The sequence below is a fragment of the Tachypleus tridentatus genome, unplaced genomic scaffold, assembly GCF_004210375.1.
Source record: "Tachypleus tridentatus isolate NWPU-2018 unplaced genomic scaffold, ASM421037v1 Hic_cluster_1, whole genome shotgun sequence".
Lineage (NCBI taxonomy): Eukaryota > Metazoa > Arthropoda > Merostomata > Xiphosura > Limulidae > Tachypleus > Tachypleus tridentatus.
In genome coordinates this window covers 29799320-29822376 of record NW_027467777.1, presented here as the reverse complement: position 1 = coordinate 29822376, position 23057 = coordinate 29799320, and the positions used below count along the sequence as shown (strand labels likewise).

General features: G+C 28.8%; 1 protein-coding gene across 1 annotated transcript in view; it reads right to left on the bottom strand.

The window, feature by feature from the left end:
* Positions 1 to 4047: 4047 nt before the first annotated feature.
* Positions 4048 to 23057, bottom strand: part of LOC143241839 (uncharacterized) — a 28368-nt gene continuing 9358 nt past the window's right edge. Inside the window, exons 4-5 of the mRNA XM_076485115.1 lie at positions 8745 to 8825; positions 4048 to 4662 (exon numbers count right to left, since the gene is read on the bottom strand). Of these exons, the coding sequence (XP_076341230.1) occupies positions 4520 to 4662; positions 8745 to 8825 (224 nt within the window). The 3' untranslated portion in view covers positions 4048 to 4519. The remainder of the gene's footprint in view (positions 4663 to 8744; positions 8826 to 23057) is intronic.

The window sequence follows — 23057 nt, the reverse complement described above, 5'->3', positions numbered from 1 at the left end:
TAGTGGTGAGGTTAAAACATTACCTTGAAAAGCATTTGTTTCCATTTTCAGATACTTGTACTTTCTGTAAAAATTCAGGTAATTGAATACTTCTACTTTCTGTAAAAAGTCAGGTTATTGAATACTCGTACTTTCTGTAAGAAGTTAGGTTATTGACTACTCGTACTTTGTGTAAAAATTCAGGTTATTGAATACTCGTACTTTCTGTAAAAAGTCAAGTTATTGAATATTCGTACTTTCTGTAATAATTCAGGTTATTGACTACTCGTACTTTCTGTAAAAATTCAGGTTATTGAGTACTCGTACTTTCTGTAAAAAGTCAGGTTATTGACTACTTGTACTTTCTGTAATACGTCAGGTTATTGAATACTCGTACTTTCTGTAAAACGTCAGGTTATTGAATATTCGTACTTTCTGTAATAATTCAGGTTATTGAATACTTGTACTTTCTGTAAAAATTCAGGTTATTGAATACTCGTACTTTCTGTAAAAATTCAGGTTATTGAATACTCGTACTTTCTGTAAAAAGTCCGGTTATTGACTACTTGTACTTTCTGTAAAAATTCAGGTTATTGAATACTCGTACTTTCTGTAAAAAATCAGGTTATTGACTACTCGTACTTTCTGTAAAAAGTCAGGTTATTGACTACTTGTACTTTCTGTAATACGTCAGGTTATTGAATACTCGTACTTTCTGTAAAACGTCAGGTTATTGAATACTCGTACTTTTTGTAAAACGTCAGGTTATTGAATACTCGTACTTTCTGTAAAATGTCAGGTTATTGAATACTTGTATTTTCTGTAAAAAGTCAGGTTATTGAATACTCGTACTTTCTGTAAAAAGTCAAGTTATTGAATATTCGTACTTTCTGTAATAATTCAGGTTATTGAATACTTGTACTTTCTGTAAAAATTCAGGTTATTGAATACTCGTACTTTCTGTAAAAATTCAGGTTATTGAATACTCGTTCTTTCTGTAAAAAGTCCGGTTATTGACTACTTGTACTTTCTGTAATACGTCAGGTTATTGAATACTCGTACTTTCTGTAAAACGTCAGGTTATTGAATACTCGTACTTTTTGTAAAACGTCAGGTTATTGAATACTCGTACTTTCTGTAAAAATTCAGGTTATTGAATACTCGTACTTTCTGTAAAAATTCAGGTTATTGAATACTCGTACTTTCTGTAAAAATTCAGGTTATTGAATACTCGTTCTTTCTGTAAAAAGTCCGGTTATTGACTACTTGTACTTTCTGTAATACGTCAGGTTATTGAATACTCGTACTTTCTGTAAAACGTCAGGTTATTGAATACTCGTACTTTTTGTAAAACGTCAGGTTATTGACTACTTGTACTTTCTGTAAAACGTCAGGTTATTGAATACTCGTACTTTCTGTAAAAATTCAGGTTATTGAATACTCGTACTTTCTGTAAAACGTCAGGTTATTGAATATTCGTACTTTCTGTTAAACGTCAGGTTAGTGAATACTCGTACTTTCTGTAAAAAGTCAGGTTATTGAATACTCGTATTTTCTGTAAAACGTCAGGTTATTGAATACTCGTACTTTCTGTAAAACGTCAGGTTATTGAATACTCGTACTTTCTGTAAAACGTCAGGTTATTGAATACTCGTACTTTCTGTAAAACGTCAGGTTATTGAATACTCGTACTTTCTGTTAAACGTCAGGTTATTGAATACTCGTACTTTTTGTAAAACGTCAGGTTATTGAATACTCGTACTTTCTGTAAAAATTCAGGTTATTGAATACTCGTACTTTCTGTAAAACGTCAGGTTATTGAATATTCGTACTTTCTGTTAAACGTCAGGTTAGTGAATACTCGTACTTTCTGTAAAAAGTCAGGTTATTGAATACTCGTATTTTCTGTAAAACGTCAGGTTATTGAATACTCGTACTTTCTGTAAAAAGTCAGGTTAGTGAATACTTGTACTTTCTGTAAAACGTCAGGTTATTGAATACTCGTACTTTCTGTAAAACGTCAGGTTATTGAATATTCGTACTTTCTGTAAAACGTCAGGTTATTGAATATTCGTACTTTCTGTTAAACGTCAGGTTATTGAATACTCGTACTTTCTGTAAAACGTCAGGTTATTGAATATTCGTACTTTCTGTTAAACGTCAGGTTATTGAATACTCGTACTTTCTGTAAAAAGTCAGGTTATGGAATACTCGTTCTTTCAGTAATAAGTCAGGTTATTGAATACTTGTACTCTCTGTATAAAGCTGGTTTATCGGATACTTGTTTTTCGAAATTAAATTTTAGAGTTTCTCGATCATACATGGTTTTGAAGCGTTATAAATACAGAGAAACCTTAGAATTTTTCGTTACAGCTACAATAGTTCAAAGTTTCCTGGTTCTTAGCTATAAGCTAGAAAGCTTTGAACACAAGAATTTAAGGTTTAATCCCAGTTGAAAAGGCAGTATGAAACCTTGTTCTAAAATTTAGAAAACGAATAAATGAAAAGTTGATGGTGTGTGTAGCATTGCTCTTAGAAATAAATTCTACAAATAGTTCTGGATTTGTAGTTTTATGGACTACAGAAGCTGAACACGCGATACTAAAACGATCGTGCAAACTCACCATGTCGTTACAGTCCACGTCGCCAGGTCTGGTCATTCTCAAAATGATGACCGTGATCCTGACAACAGTCCTGCAACGTAATCCACATCGGAAAAAGTCCCCGTCGTAAGAGTTTCATGTCCAAAAGATAAAGCACATTATTTATCTCTGATTTTTTTTCAATAATTAGTGTCGTGTAAAAGAACGACACTTTACCATTTCAGTCGTCTGATTACACAGAAATCCATAGGCGTTGCATACAGCGACGTGATATTTGTATCAGATAAGAATATATCCAGCTGCTTGAGGTATGCAACGGTTACATTTATATGTTGCAGAAGCAGCCTGTGGATGAGTGAGTTGTATCATTTTTTCCGGACGGAGGTCTTGGCCACGAAGATGACTTTCGCGACGGGCATTTGAATTCATGGTGAGAACCTGTTATCAGACATTTACCCCGACTACATTATGACTTGTTGCACGATTCATAATTTATGGTCGTGACACCCTAAGCTGATCCATATTCTTTTGTTTTTCAATACCATTATATGGAAATTCTGTAGTCACTGATTTGAGCAGATAACCAATCTTCATGATTTCAATATAGGAATATTTTGTGTCAGAAAGGGCTGTTATGTGTCCCTCCCATGAACGATCAGTTTCCTGATACATCACACCTCTATTTACAAAACACCAAGCAAAATCATTAAAGATACATTTGATACATTCTGCCCCACCCCGACTTTATAATAATTGTGTAGCTTTCTGGTGAAATAATGACTTCCATATTCAAAACTTTGAATTTGGTACGTCATTGTTCTTCTTACCTAAGGCATTCACATTTCTGACAGTCCTTAATATATTAATAAAGTACGCCCGTGGTGGGCACAACGCGGAGAGCCCAATTAGTTTTTGCTGTTAAGCTCAAAGTTACACAATGAGTTGTTTGTGTCGTGTTCGCTTTGGGTATCGAAACTTGAACCTTTTAGGGTCACGAGCTCTCGAGCTTATGAAACAGATATTCTTATCGGTTAACTACTTACGTCAGAAGATTGTCTTTAGTAACGAAATATCACGTGTCGAGATAATTCATTATTTTTCGTAAACTCACCTAGGTTATTTCAATATTTACCATTGTGACGTTTCTAGAGTTTGAAATTTGTGATTAATAAATTATTATATATCAACTCATTTTATAATTTTGGGTCTTTATGAATTATTTTCTCCCCTTAAAATAATACATTTACTTCGTGATGAGGAGAAACCCACTAGAAGTAAAAATGTATCTCAGAACGGCTGGTGTGGGTTTTAACACTCGCTAATAAAACAGAAAATAACGTTTCGGCCACCTTAGGCTATCTTCGAAACGTTGTTCTCTGCTTTATTAGTAAAAGTGTTAATATCCACACCAGCCGTCCTGATATAAAATTTATTTACTTATTAATAATAAAAACCAGACACAAAATAAAGAAATAACAAATTATGATAATTTATTTATCATCACTCGGGTATTTTTTTTTTAAATCTGAATAAATAATTCAGTACAACTTAATATATATATATATATATATATATATATAGTTCCAATTTCTCTTAAACAGAATTAAATAATTACATCCATAACTCAGTTAAAAACACATTATTTTTACGTATAATTAGGTGGTGAAGTGACAAGAGATGATTGTGGTTCTGATGTGTTGTTTGGAAGTGTCTTCAGAGTTTTAACGTTCACGTAACTGTTAAGAACATTTGTGAAAAACAATGAAACATTAATATTTCAAGTTTTGTTTTCTATAAAGGCAACATACACCTAGCTAAGTAAAATCTTTAAACGAAGTATTTACTTACTAAGTACCGGTATTCCTAGTGGCTTTTCGAAACAAAAATTAAAGGCTTTGTCAGTTTAATAAACACATGTTAAGTGTAAGACGTTGTGTCTAAGCCTCACTATTCACAAATTTCACAGACATTCCAACTCCTGGATTCTTTCGATTCTTATAAAACGAATAAACAAAAAATACGCAGATCCCTAAAACAGCCCCGAGAAGCAGCATCCCGATTAATAGGGCGGCTAGTCCTCCTGTTGGGAAAAAGATAAGTTATTAGAAACCGCATCTAAAGTTAAAATATCACAAAATAAGGCTAACATTTCATTCTGACAAAATTTCAAAATACACACTAGAAATTTTTGAGAAGCGTCATCGCATGGGTCAATTCAGGAAACGGTAAATAGGCTTAACATATAGAATTAGAATTCATTAGACTGTGGCCAACACACCAGAACATCATTAGACTGTGTCCATGTGAGCACAACACACCAGAACTACAATACAATTAGTTTAGTTCTTTTGTGTAACGCCAGGAAAACGGGATGCTCTGTTTGTGAAACTGTTAAAATTAACAGGTAATTCAAAATTACTGTCCTTTACTGAGTACTTCAGCTAAGACAAATGTTTTTCTGTAAGGTGTCATTATAATCATCGGATTAGATACAACGTCTAACTGAAAGTTTCTATTGTAACTATCCGATTAGATACAACGTCTAACTGAAAGTTTCTATTGTAACTATCCGATTAGATACAACGTCTAACTGAAAGTTTCTATTGTAATTATCGGATTAGATACAACGTTTAACTGTTTGTTTGTTTGTTTTGGAATTTCGCACAAAGCTACTCGAGGGCTATCTGTGCTAGCCGTCCCTAATTTAGCAGTGTAAGACTAGAGGGAAGGCAGCTAGTCATCACCACCCACCGCCAACTCTTGGGCTACTCTTTTACCAACGAATAGTGGGATTGACCGTCACATTATAACGCCCCCACGGCTGGGAGGGCGAGCATGTTTGGCGCGAACCCGCGACACTCAGATTACGAAGCGCACGCCTTAACGCGCTGGGCCATGCCAAGCCTCAACGTCTAACTGAAAGTTTCTATTGTAATTATCGGATTAGATACAACGTCTAACTGAAAGTTTCTATTGCAATTATCGGATTAGATACAACGTCTAACTGAAAGTTTCTATTGTAACTATCGGATTAGATACAACGTCTAACTGAAAGTTTCTATTGCAATTATCGGATTAGATACAACGTCTAACTGAAAGTTTCTATTGTAACTATCGGATTAGATACAACGTCTAACTGAAAGTTTCTATTGTAATTATCGGATTAGATACAACGTCTAACTGAAAGTTTCTATTGCGATTATCGGATTAGATACAACGTCTAACTGAAAGTTTCTATTGTTATTATCGGATTAGAGGTAAAGTTTAACTCTTTTGTCGGTACGTTAAGATTAGTAATATTGTATTACTATTGTCAGTAGATAAAATAAGTAATATTGTGTTACTATTGTCAGTAGATAAAGTAAGTAATATTGTATTACTATTGTCAGTAAATAAAGTAAGTAATAATGTATTACTATTGTCAATAGATAAAGTATGTAATATTGTATTACTATTGTCAGTAGATAAAGTAAGTAATATTGTATTACTATTGTCAGTAGATAAAGTAAGTATTAATGTATTACTATTGTCAGTAGATAAAGTAAGTATTAAGGTATTACTATTGTCAGTAGATAAAGTAAGTAATATTGTATTACTATTGTCAGTAGATAAAGTAAGTAATATTGTAATACTATTGTCAGTCGATAAAGTAAGTAATATTGTATTACTATTGTCAGTAGATAAAGTAAGTAATATTGTATTACTATTGTCAGTCGATAAAGTAAGTAATATTGTTTTACTATTGTCAGTAGATAAAGTAAGTGATATTGTATTACTATTGTCAGTCGATAAAGTAAGTAATATTGTTTTACTATTGTCAGCAGATAAAGTAAGTAATAACGTATTACTATTGTCAGTAGATAAAGTAAGTAATAACGTATTACTATTGTCAGTAGATAAAGTAAGTAATAATGTATTACTATTGTCAGTAGATAAAGTAAGTAATAATGTATTACTATTGTCAGTAGATAAAGTAAGTAATATTGTATTACTATTGTCAGTCGATAAAGTAAGTAATATTGTATTACTATTGTCAGTCGATAAAGTAATATTGTATTACTATTGTCAGTCGATAAAGTAAGTAATATTGTATGACTATTGTCAGTAGATAAAATAAGTAATATTATGTTACTATTGTCAGTAGATAAAGTGAGTAATATTGTGTTACTATTGTCAGTCGATAAAGTAAGTAATATTGTATTACTATTGTCAGTAGATAAAGTAAGTAATAATGTATTACTATTGTCAGTAGATAAAGTAAGTAATAATGTATTACTATTCTCAGTAGATAAAGTAAGTAATAATGTATTACTATTGTCAGTAGATAAAGTAAGTAATAATGTATTACTATTGTCAGTAGATAAAGTAAGTAATATTGTATTACTATTGTCAGTAGATAAAGTAAGTAATATTGTATTACTATTGTCAGTAGATAAAGTAAGTAATAATGTATTACTATTGTCAATAGATAAAGTAAGTAATATTGTATCACTATTGTCAGTAGATAAAGTAAGTAATATTGTATTACTATTGTCAGTAGATAAAGTAAGTAATAATGTATTACTATTGTCAGTAGATAAAGTAAGTAATATTGTATTACTATTGTCAGTAGATAAAGTAAGTAATATTGTATTACTATTGTCAGTCGATAAAGTAAGTAATATTGTATTACTATTGTCAGTAGATAAAGTAAGTGATATTGTATTACTATTGTCAGTCGATAAAGTAAGTAATATTATGTTACTATTGTCAGTAGATAAAGTAAGTAATATTGTGTTACTATTGTCAGTCGATAAAGTAAGTAATATTATGTTACTATTGTCAGTAGATAAAGTAAGTAATATTGTGTTACTATTGTCAGTCGATAAAGTAATTAATATTGTATTACTATTGTCAGTAGATAAAGTAAGTAATATTGTATTACTATTGTCAGTAGATAAAGTAAGTAATATTATGTTACTATTGTCAGTAGATAAAGTAAGTAATATTGTGTTACTATTGTCAGTCGATAAAGTAAGTAATATTGTATTACTATTCTCAGTAGATAAAGTAAGTAATATTGTATTACTATTGTCAGTAGATAAAGTAAGTAATATTGTGTTACTATTGTCAGTAGATAAAGTAAGTAATATTGTATTACTATTGTCAGTAGATAAAGTAAGTAATATTGTGTTACAATTGTCAGTAGATAAAGTAAGTAATATTGTATTACTATTGTCAGTAGATAAAGTAAGTAATATTGTGTTACAATTGTCAGTAGATAAAGTAAGTAATATTGTGTTACTATTGTCAGTAGATAAAGTAAGTAATATTGTATTACTATTGTCAGTAGATAAAGTAAGTAATATTGTATTACTATTGTCAGAATATAAAGTAAGTAATATTGTATTACTATTGTCAGTAGATAAAGTAAGTAATATTGTGTTACTATTGTCAGTAGATAAAGTAAGTAATATTGTGTTACTATTGTCAGTAGATAAAGTAAGTAATATTGTATTACTATTGTCAGTAGATAAAGTAAGTAATATTGTGTTACAATTGTCAGTAGATAAAGTAAGTAATATTGTGTTACTATTGTCAGTAGATAAAGTAAGTAATATTGTATTACTATTGTCAGTAGATAAAGTAAGTAATATTGTATTACTATTGTCAGTAGATAAAGTAAGTAATATTGTTTTACTATTGTCAGTAGATAAAGTAAGTAATATTGTACTACCATTGTCAGTAGATAAAGTAAGTAATATTATGTTACTATTGTCAGTAGATAAAGAAAGTAATATTGTGTTACTATTGTCAGTAGATAAAGTAAGTAATATTGAGTTACTATTGTCAGTAGATAAAGTAAGTAATATTGTTTTACTATTGTCAGTAGATAAAGTAAGTAATATTGTGTTACTATTGTCAGTAGATAAAGTGAGTAATATTGTTTTACTATTGTCAGTAGATAAAGTAAGTAATATTGTCGGTATTCTGAATTACTAAAAAACTTTTATAATGTCTGCCATTTTAACTCTTTACACTGGCCATGTTATTTATTAAAGTTTTAGTTACATTTTTAGGTTTAGGTTTACTAACTTTTATCACAAACTCATGTCTTCCAACATATCTCTACTTCTAATCAACCTTATGCCCACATGAAAACTGTTGACAAATTCCACTCACCTCCAGAGTAACCGGAAGTATCTGGTTTGTCGTCTTTTTCACTTCCTTTTTTAGTGTTCCAATCATTCACAGCGTCTCTCTCTAATAAACCAGAAAACCTTAAATATAAGAGCTGGGTCTTCAATAAAATCTAACAATACAATAAGAAGAAAACCAACACACCAAACAAACGATATTTTAATACAACAATACAGTAAGAAGAAAACCAATACACCAAACAAACGATATTTTAATACAACAATACAGTAAGAAGAAAATCAATACACCAAACAAACGATATTTTAATACAATACAGTAAGAAGAAAACCAATACACCAAACAAACGATATTTTAATACAACAATACAGTAAGAAGAAAACCAATACACCAAACAAACGATATTTTAATACAACAATACGGTAAGAAGAAAACCAATACACAAAACAAACGATATTTTAATACAACAATACGGTAAGAAGAAAACCAATACACCAAACAAATGATATTTTAATACAACAATACAGTAAGAAGAAAACCAACACATCAAACAAACGATATTTTAATACAACAATACAGTAAGAAGAAAACCAACACACCAAACAAAGGATATTTTAATACAACAATACAGTAAGAAGAAAATCAACGCATGAAACAAACGATATTTTAATACAACAACACAGCAAGAAGAAAACCAATATACCAAACAAAGGATATTAAATACAACAGTACAGTAAGAAGAAAACCAATATACCAAACAAAGGATATTTTAATACAACAGTACAGTAAAAAGAAAACCAATATACCAAACAAAGGATATTTTAATACAACAATACAGTAAGAAGAAAACCAATATACCAAACAAAGGATATTTTAATACAACAATACAGTAAGAAGAAAACCAATATACCAAACAAAGGATATTTTAATACAACAATACAGCAAGAAGAAAACCAATATACCAAACAAAGGATATTTTAATACAACAGTACAGTAAGAAGAAAACCAATATACCAAACAAAGGATATTTAATACAACAATACAGTAAGAATAAAAACAATATACCAAACAAAGGATATTTTAATACAACAATACAGTAAGAAGAAAACCAATACACCAAACAAACGATATTTTAATACAACAATACGGTAAGAAGAAAACCAATACACAAAACAAATGATATTTTAATACAACAATACAGTAAGAAGAAAACCAACACATCAAACAAACGATATTTTAATACAACAATACAGTAAGAAGAAAACCAACACACCAAACAAAGGATATTTTAATACAACAATACAGTAAGAAGAAAACCAACGCATGAAACAAACGATATTTTAATACAACAATACAGCAAGAAGAAAACCAATATACCAAACAAAGGATATTTTAATACAACAGTACAGTAAGAAGAAAACCAATATACCAAACAAAGGATATTTTAATACAACAGTACAGTAAGAAGAAAACCAATATACCAAACAAAGGATATTTTAATACAACAATACAGTAAGAAGAAAACCAATATACGAAACAAAGGATATTTTAATACGACAATACAGTAAGAAGAAAACCAACACACCAAACAAACGATATTTTAATACAACAGTACAGTAAGAAGAAAACCAATATACCAAACAAAGGATATTTTAATACAACAATACAGTAAGAAGAAAACCAACGCATGAAACAAACGATATTTTAATACAACAATACAGCAAGAAGAAAACCAATATACCAAACAAAGGATATTTTAATACAACAGTACAGTAAGAAGAAAACCAATATACCAAACAAAGGATATTTTAATACCACAATACAGTAAGAAGAAAACCAATATACCAAACAAAGGATATTTTAATACAACAATACAGTAAGAAGAAAACCAATATACCAAGCAAAGGATATTTTAATACGACAATACAGTAAGAAAAAACCAACACACCAAACAAACGATATTTTAATACAACAGTATAGTAAGAAGAAAACCAATATACCAAACAAAGGATATATTAATACAACAATACAGTAAGAAGAAAACCAATACACCAAACAAACGATATTTTAATACAACAATACAGTAAGAAGAAAACCAATACACCAAACAAACGATATTTTAATACAACAATGCAGTAAGAAGAAAACCAACACACCAAACAAACGATATTTTAATACAAAAATACGGTAAGAAGAAAACCAATACACAAAACAAACGATATTTTAATACAACAATACAGTAAGAAGAAAACCAACACACCAAACAAACGATATTTTAATACAACAATACAGTAAGAAGAAAACCAACACACCAAACAAACGATATTTTAATACAACAATACAGTAAGAAGAAAACCAACACACCAAACAAACGATATTTTAATACCACAATACAGTAAGAAGAAAACCAACACACTAAACAAACGATATTTGAATACAACAATATAGGAAGAAGAAAACCAATATACCAAACAAACGATATTTTAATACAACAATACAGTAAGAAGAAAACCAACACACCAAACAAACGATATTTTAATACAACAATACAGTAAGAAGAAAACCAACACACCAAACAAACGATATTTGAATACAACAATATAGGAAGAAGAAAACCAATATACCAAACAAACGATATTTTAATACAACAGTACAGTAAGAAGAAAACCAATATACCAAACAAAGGATATTTTAATACAACAATACAGTAAGAAGAAAACCAATATACCAAACAAAGGATATTTTAATACAACAATACAGCAAGAAGAAAACCAATATACCAAACAAAGGATATTTTAATACAACAGTACAGTAAGAAGAAAACCAATATACCAAACAAAGGATATTTTAATACAACAATACAGTAAGAAGAAAACCAATATACCAAACAAAGGATATTTTAATACAACAATACAGTAAGAAGAAAACCAATACACCAAACAAACGATATTTTAATACAACAATACGGTAAGAAGAAAACCAATACACAAAACAAATGATAATTTAATACAACAATACAGTAAGAAGAAAACCAACACATCAAACAAACGATATTTTAATACAACAATACAGTAAGAAGAAAACCAACACACCAAACAAAGGATATTTTAATACAACAATACAGTAAGAAGAAAACCAACGCATGAAACAAACGATATTTTAATACAACAATACAGCAAGAAGAAAACCAATATACCAAACAAAGGATATTTTAATACAACAAGTACAGTAAGAAGAAAACCAATATACCAAACAAAGGATATTTTAATACAACAGTACAGTAAGAAGAAAACCAATATACCAAACAAAGGATATTTTAATACAACAATACAGTAAGAAGAAAACAAATATAACAAACAAAGGATATTTTAATACAACAATACAGTAAGAAGAAAACCAATATACGAAACAAAGGATATTTTAATACGACAATACAGTAAGAAGAACACCAACACACCAAACAAACGATATTTTAATACAACAGTACAGTAAGAAGAAAACCAATATACCAAACAAAGGATATTTTAATACAACAATACAGTAAGAAGAAAACCAACGCATGAAACAAACGATATTTTAATACAACAATACAGCAAGAAGAAAACCAATATACCAAACAAAGGATATTTTAATACAACAGTACAGTAAGAAGAAAACCAATATACCAAACAAAGGATATTTTAATACAACAATACAGTAAGAAGAAAACCAATATACCAAACAAAGGATATTTTAATACAACAATACAGTAAGAAGAAAACCAATATACCAAACAAAGGATATTTTAATACAACAATACAGTAAGAAGAAAACCAATATACCAAGCAAAGGATATTTTAATACGACAATACAGTAAGAAAAAACCAACACACCAAACAAACGATATTTTAATACAACAGTATAGTAAGAAGAAAACCAATATACCAAACAAAGGATATATTAATACAACAATACAGTAAGAAGAAAACCAATACACCAAACAAACGATATTTTAATACAACAATACAGTAAGAAGAAAACCAATACACCAAACAAACGATATTTTAATACAACAATGCAGTAAGAAGAAAACCAACACACCAAACAAACGATATTTTAATACAACAATACAGTAAGAAGAAAACCAATACACAAAACAAACGATATTTTAATACAACAATACAGTAAGAAGAAAACCAACACACCAAACAAACGATATTTTAATACAACAATACAGTAAGAAGAAAACCAACACACCAAACAAACGATATTTTAATACAACAATACAGTAAGAAGAAAACCAACACACCAAACAAACGATATTTTAATACCACAATACAGTAAGAAGAAAACCAACACACTAAACAAACGATATTTGAATACAACAATATAGGAAGAAGAAAACCAACATACCAAACAAACGATATTTTAATACAACAATACAGTAAGAAGAAAACCAACACACCAAACAAACGATATTTTAATACAACAATACAGTAAGAAGAAAACCAACACACCAAACAAACGATATTTGAATACAACAATATAGGAAGAAGAAAACCAATATACCAAACAAACGATATTTTAATACAACAGTACAGTAAGAAGAAAACCAATATACCAAACAAAGGATATTTTAATACAACAATACAGTAAGAAGAAAACCAATATACAAAACAAAGGATATTTTAATACAACAATACAGTAAGAAGAAAACCAATACACCAAACAAAGGATATTTTAATACAACAGTACAGTAAGAAGAAAACCAATATACCAAACAAAGGATATTTTAATACAACAATACAGTAAGAAGAAAACCAATATACCAAACAAAGGATATTTTAATACAACAATACAGTAAGAAGAAAACCAATACACCAAACAAACGATATTTTAATACAACAATACAGTAAGAAGAAAACCAATACACAAAACAAATGATATTTTAATACAACAATACAGTAAGAAGAAAACCAACACATCAAACAAACGATATTTTAATACAACAATACAGTAAGAAGAAAACCAACACACCACACAAAGGATATTTTAATACAACAATACAGTAAGAAGAAAACCAACGCATGAAACAAACGATATTTTAATACAACAATACAGCAAGAAGAAAACCAATATACCAAACAAAGGATATTTTAATACAACAGTACAGTAAGAAGAAAACCAATATACCAAACAAAGGATATTTTAATACAACAGTACAGTAAGAAGAAAACCAATATACCAAACAAAGGATATTTTAATACAACAATACAGTAAGAAGAAAACAAATATAACAAACAAAGGATATTTTAATACAACAATACAGTAAGAAGAAAACCAATATACGAAACAAAGGATATTTTAATACGACAATACAGAAAGAAGAACACCAACACACCAAACAAACGATATTTTAATACAACAGTACAGTAAGAAGAAAACCAATATACCAAACAAAGGATATTTTAATACAACAATACAGTAAGAAGAAAACCAACGCATGAAACAAACGATATTTTAATACAACAATACAGCAAGAAGAAAACCAATATACCAAACAAAGGATATTTTAATACAACAGTACAGTAAGAAGAAAACCAATATACCAAACAAAGGATATTTTAATACAACAATACAGTAAGAAGAAAACCAATATACCAAACAAAGGATATTTTAATACAACAATACAGTAAGAAGAAAACCAATATACCAAGCAAAGGATATTTTAATACGACAATACAGTAAGAAAAAACCAACACACCAAACAAACGATATTTTAATACAACAGTATAGTAAGAAGAAAACCAATATACCAAACAAAGGATATTTTAATACAACAATACAGTAAGAAGAAAACCAATACACCAAACAAACGATATTTTAATACCACAATACAGTAAGAAGAAAACCAATACACCAAACAAACGATATTTTAATACAACAATGCAGTAAGAAGAAAAGCAACACACCAAACAAACGATATTTTAATACAACAATACGGTAAGAAGAAAACCAATACACAAAACAAACGATATTTTAATACAACAATACAGTAAGAAGAAAACCAACACACCAAACAAACGATATTTTAATACAACAATATAGGAAGAAGAAAACCAACACACCAAACAAACGATATTTTAATACAACAATACAGTAAGAAGAAAACCAACACACCAAACAAACGATATTTTAATACAACAATATAGTAAGAAGAAAACCAACACACCAAACAAACGATATTTGAATACAACAATATAGGAAGAAGAAAACCAATATACCAAACAAACGATATTTTAATACGACAATACAGTAAGAAGAAAACCAATACACCAAACAAACGATATTTGAATACAACAATACGGTAAGAAGAAAACCAACACACCAAACAAACGATATTTTAATACAACAATACAGTAAGAAGAAAACTAACACATCAAACAAACGATATTTTAATACAACAATACAGTAAGAAGAAAACCAACACACCAAACAAACGATATTTGAATACAACAATATAGGAAGAAGAAAACCAATATACCAAACAAACGATATTTTAATACGACAATACAGTAAGAAGAAAACCAACACACCAAACAAACGATATTTTAATACAACAATACAGTAAGAAGAAAACCAACACACCAAACAAACAATATTTGAATACAACAATACAGTAAGAAGAAAACCAACACACCAAACAAACGATATTTTAATACAACAATACAGTAAGAAGAAAACCAACACACCAAACAAACGATATTTTAATACAACAATACGGTAAGAAGAAAACCAACACACCAAACAAACGATATTTTAATACAACAATACAGTAAGAAGAAAACCAACACACCAAACAAACGATATTTGAATACAACAATACAGTAAGAAGAAAACCAACACACCAAACAAACGATATTTGAATACAACAATATAGGAAGAAGAAAACCAATATACCAAACAAAGGATATTTTAATACAACAGTACAGTAAGAAGAAAACCAATATACCAAACAAAGGATATTTTAATACAACAGTACAGTAAGAAGAAAACCAATATACCAAACAAAGGATATTTTAATACAACAATACAGTAGGAAGAAAACCAATATACCAAACAAAGGATATTTTAATACAACAATACAGTAAGAAGAAAACCAATATACCAAACAAAGAATATTTTAATACGACAATACAGTAAGAAGAAAACCAACACACCAAACAAAGGATATTTTAATACAACAGTACAGTAAGAAGAAAACCAATATACCAAACAAAGGATATTTTAATACAACAATACAGTAAGAAGAAAACCAATATACGAAACAAAGGATATTTTAATACGACAATACAGTAAGAAGAAAACCAACACACCAAACAAACGATATTTTAATACAACAGTACAGTAAGAAGAAAACCAATATACCAAACAAAGGATATTTTAATACAACAATACAGTAAGAAGAAAACCAACGCATGAAACAAACGATATTTTAATACAACAATACAGCAAGAAGAAAACCAATATACCAAACAAAGGATATTTTAATACAACAGTACAGTAAGAAGAAAACCAATATACCAAACAAAGGATATTTTAATACAACAATACAGTAAGAAGAAAACCAATATACCAAGCAAAGGATATTTTAATACGACAATACAGTAAGAAAAAACCAACACACACAAACAAACGATATTTTAATACAACAGTATAGTAAGAAGAAAACCAATATACCAAACAAAGGATATTTTAATACAACAATACAGTAAGAAGAAAACCAATACACCAAACAAACGATATTTTAATACAACAATGCAGTAAGAAGAAAACCAACACACCAAACAAACGATATTTTAATACAACAATACGGTAAGAAGAAAACCAATACACAAAACAAACGATATTTTAATACAACAATACAGTAAGAAGAAAACCAACACACCAAACAAACGATATTTTAATACAACAATACAGTAAGAAGAAAACCAACACACCAAACAAACGATATTTTAATACAACAATACAGTAAGAAGAAAACCAACACACCAAACAAACGATATTTTAATACCACAATACAGTAAGAAGAAAACCAACACACTAAACAAACGATATTTGAATACAACAATATAGGAAGAAGAAAACCAATATACCAAACAAACGATATTTTAATACAACAATACAGTAAGAAGAAAACCAACACACCAAACAAACGATATTTTATTACAACAATACAGTAAGAAGAAAACCAACACACCAAACAAACGATATTTTAATACAACAATATAGGAAGAAGAAAACCAATATACCAAACAAACGATATTTTAATACCACAATACAGTAAGAAGAAAACCAATACACCAAACAAACGATATTTGAATACAACAATACGGTAAGAAGAAAACCAACACACCAAACAAACGATATTTTATTACAACAATACAGTAAGAAGAAAACCAACACATCAAACAAACGATATTTTAATACAACAATACAGTAAGAAGAAAACCAACACACCAAACAAACGATATTTGAATACAACAATACAGTATAAAGAAAACCAACACACCAAACAAACGATATTTTAATACAACATTACAGTTAGAAGAAAACCAACACACCAAACAAACGATATTTTAATACAACAATATAGGAAGAAGAAAACCAATATACCAAACAAACGATATTTTAATACAACAATACGGTAAGAAGAAAACCAACACACCAAACAAACGATATTTTAATACAACAATATAGTAAGAAGAAAACCAACACATCAAACAAACGATATTTTAATACAACAATACAGTAAGAAGAAAACCAACACACCAAACAAACGATATTTGAATACAACAATATAGGAAGAAGAAAACCAATATACCAAACAAACGATATTTTAATACGACAATACAGTAAGAAGAAAACCAACACACCAAACAAACGATATTTTAATACAACAATACAGTAAGAAGAAAACCAACACACCAAACAAACAATATTTGAATACAACAATACAGTAAGAAGAAAACCAACACACCAAACAAACGATATTTTAATACAACAATACAGTAAGAAGAAAACCAACACACCAAACAAACGATATTTTAATACAACAATACGGTAAGAAGAAAACCAACACACCAAACAAACGATATTTTAATACAACAATACGGTAAGAAGAAAACCAACACACCAAACAAACGATATTTGAATACAACAATACAGTAAGAAGAAAACCAACACACCAAACAAACGATATTTGAATACAACAATATAGGAAGAAGAAAACCAATATACCAAACAAAGGATATTTTAATACAACAATACAGTAAGAAGAAAACCAATATACCAAACAAAGGATATTTTAATACAACAGTACAGTAAGAAGAAAACCAATATACCAAACAAAGGATATTTTAATACAACAATACAGTAGGAAGAAAACCAATATACCAAACAAAGGATATTTTAATACAACAATACAGTAAGAAGAAAACCAATATACCAAACAAAGAATATTTTAATACGACAATACAGTAAGAAGAAAACCAACACACCAAACAAAGGATATTTTAATACAACAATACAGTAAGAAGAAAACCAATATACCAAACAAAGGATATTTTAATACAACAATACAGTAAGAAGAAAACCAATATACGAAACAAAGGATATTTTAATACGACAATACAGTAAGAAGAAAACCAACACACCAAACAAACGATATTTTAATACAACAATACAGTAAGAAGAAAACCAATATACCAAACAAAGGATATTTTAATACAACAATACAGTAAGAAGAAAACCAACGCATGAAACAAACGATATTTTAATACAACAATACAGCAAGAAGAAAACCAATATACCAAACAAAGGATATTTTAATACAACAATACAGTAAGAAGAAAACCAATATACCAAACAAAGGATATTTTAATACAACAATACAGTAAGAAGAAAACCAATATACCAAGCAAAGGATATTTTAATACGACAATACAGTAAGAAAAAAACCAACACACAAAACAAACGATATTTTAATACAACAGTATAGTAAGAAGAAAACCAATATACCAAACAAAGGATATTTTAATACAACAATACAGTAAGAAGAAAACCAATACACCAAACAAACGATATTTTAATACAACAATGCAGTAAGAAGAAAACCAACACACCAAACAAACGATATTTTAATACAACAATACGGTAAGAAGAAAACCAATACACAAACAAACGATATTTTAATACAACAATACAGTAAGAAGAAAACCAACACACCAAACAAACGATATTTTAATACAACAATACAGTAAGAAGAAAACCAACACACCAAACAAACGATATTTTAATACAACAATACAGTAAGAAGAAAACCAACACACCAAACAAACGATATTTTAATACCACAATACAGTAAGAAGAAAACCAACACACTAAACAAACGATATTTGAATACAACAATATAGGAAGAAGAAAACCAATATACCAAACAAACGATATTTTAATACAACAATACAGTAAGAAGAAAACCAACACACCAAACAAACGATATTTTATTACAACAATACAGTAAGAAGAAAACCAACACACCAAACAAACGATATTTTAATACAACAATATAGGAAGAAGAAAACCAATATACCAAACAAACGATATTTTAATACCACAATACAGTAAGAAGAAAACCAATACACCAAACAAACGATATTTGAATACAACAATACGGTAAGAAGAAAACCAACACACCAAACAAACGATATTTTATTACAACAATACAGTAAGAAGAAAACCAACACATCAAACAAACGATATTTTAATACAACAATACAGTAAGAAGAAAACCAACACACCAAACAAACGATATTTGAATACAACAATATAGGAAGAAGAAAACCAATATACCAAACAAACGATATTTTAATACGACAATACAGTAAGAAGAAAACCAACACACCAAACAAACGATATTTTAATACAACAATACAGTAAAAAGAAAACCAACACACCAAACAAACGATATTTTAATACAACATTACAGTTAGAAGAAAACCAACACACCAAACAAACGATATTTTAATACAACAATATAGGAAGAAGAAAACCAATATACCAAACAAACGATATTTTAATACAACAATACGGTAAGAAGAAAACCAACACACCAAACAAACGATATTTTAATACAACAATATAGTAAGAAGAAAACCAACACACCAAACAAACGATATTTTAATACAACAATACGGTAAGAAGAAAACCAACACACCAAACAAACGATATTTTAATACAACAATACGGTAAGAAGAAAACCAACACACCAAACAAACGATATTTTAATACAACAATACAGTAAGAAGAAAACCAACACACCAAACAAACGATATTTTAATACAACAATACAGTAAGAAGAAAACCAACACACCAAACAAACGATATTTTAATACAACATTACAGTAAGAAGAAAACCAACACACCAAACAAACGATATTTTAATACAACAATATAGGAAGAAGAAAACCTATATACCAAACAAACGATATTTTAATACAACAATACGGTAAGAAGAAAACCAACACACCAAACAAACGATATTTTAATACAACAATATAGTAAGAAGAAAACCAACACACCAAACAAACGATATTTTAATACAACAATACGGTAAGAAGAAAACCAACACACCAAACAAACGATATTTTAATACAACAATACAGTAAGAAGAAAACCAACACACCAAACAAACGATATTTTAATACAACAATACAGTAAGAAGAAAACCAACACACCAAACAAACGATATTTGAATACAACAATATAGGAAGAAGAAAACCAATATACCAAACAAACGATATTTTAATACAACAGTACAGTAAGAAGAAAACCAATATACCAAACAAAGGATATTTTAATACAACAGTACAGTAAGAAGAAAACCAATATACCAAACAAAGGATATTTTAATACAACAATACAGTAGGAAGAAAACCAATATACCAAACAAAGGATATTTTAATACAACAATACAGTAAGAAGAAAACCAATATACCAAACAAAGAATATTTTAATACGACAATACAGTAAGAAGAAAACCAACACACCAAAAAAGGATATTTTAATACAACAGTACAGTAAGAAGAAAACCAATATACCAAACAAAGGATATTTTAATACAACAATACAGTAAGAAGAAAACCAACGCATGAAACAAACGATATTTTAATACAACAATACAGCAAGAAGAAAACCAATATACCAAACAAAGGATATTTTAATACAACAATACAGTAAGAAGAAAACCAATATACGAAACAAAGGATATTTTAATACAACAATACAGTAAGAAGAAAACCAATACACCAAACAAACGATATTTTAATACAACAATACGGTAAGAAGAAAACCAATACACAAAACAAATGATATTTTAATACAACAATACAGTAAGAAGAAAACCAACACATCAAACAAACGATATTTTAATACAACAATACAGTAAGAAGAAAACCAACACACCAAACAAAGGATATTTTAATACAACAATACAGTAAGAAGAAAACCAACGCATGAAACAAACGATATTTTAATACAACAATACAGCAAGAAGAAAACCAATATACCAAACAAAGGATATTTTAATACAACAAGTACAGTAAGAAGAAAACCAATATACCAAACAAAGGATATTTTAATACAACAGTACAGTAAGAAGAAAACCAATATACCAAACAAAGGATATTTTAATACAACAATACAGTAAGAAGAAAACCAATATACCAAACAAAGGATATTTTAATACAACAATACAGTAAGAAGAAAACCAATATACGAAACAAAGGATATTTTAATACGACAATACAGTAAGAAGAAAACCAACACACCAAACAAACGATATTTTAATACAACAGTACAGTAAGAAGAAAACCAATATACCAAACAAAGGATATTTTAATACAACAATACAGTAAGAAGAAAACCAACGCATGAAACAAACGATATTTTAATAAAACAATACAGTAAGAAGAAAACCAATATACCAAACAAAGGATATTTTAATACAACAGTACAGTAAGAAGAAAACCAATATACCAAACAAAGGATATTTTAATACAACAATACAGTAAGAAGAAAACCAATATACCAAACAAAGGATATTTTAATACAACAATACAGTAAGAAGAAAACCAATATACCAAGCAAAGGATATTTTAATACGACAATACAGTAAAAAAAACCAACACACCAAACAAACGATATTTTAATACAACAGTATAGTAAGAAAACCAATACACCAAACAAAGGATATTTTAATACAACAATACAGTAAGAAGAAAACCAATACACCAAACAAACGATATTTTAATACAACAATGCAGTAAGAAGAAAACCAACACACCAAACAACGATATTTTAATACAACAATACGGTAAGAAGAAAACCAATACACAAAACAAACGATATTTTAATACAACAATACAGTAAGAAGAAAACCAACACACCCAACAAACGATATTTTAATACAACAATACAGTAAGAAGAAAACCAACACACCAAACAAACGATATTTTAATACAACAATACAGTAAGAAGAAAACCAACACACCAAACAAACGATATTTTAATACCACAATACAGTAAGAAGAAAACAAACACACTAAACAAACGATATTTGAATACAACAATATAGGAAGAAGAAAACCAATATACCAAACAAACGATATTTTAATACAACAATACAGTAAGAAGAAAACCAACACACCAAACAAACGATATTTTATTACAACAATACAGTAAGAAGAAAACCAACACACCAAACAAACGATATTTTAATACAACAATATAGGAAGAAGAAAACCAATATACCAAACAAACGATATTTTAATACGACAATACAGTAAGAAGAAAACCAATACACCAAACAAACGATATTTGAATACAACAATACGGTAAGAAGAAAACCAACACACCAAACAAACGATATTTTATTACAACAATACAGTAAGAAGAAAACCAACACATCAAACAAACGATATTTTAATACAACAATACAGTAAGAAGAAAACCAACACACCAAACAAACGATATTTGAATACAACAATATAGGAAGAAGAAAACCAATATACCAAACAAACGATATTTTAATACGACAATACAGTAAGAAGAAAACCAACACACCAAACAAACGATATTTTAATACAACAATACAGTAAGAAGAAAACCAACACACTAAACAAACGATATTTTAATACAACATTACAGTAAGAAAAAAACCAACACACCAAACAAACGATATTTTAATACAACAATACAGTAAGAAGAAAACCAACACACCAAACAAACGATATTTGAATA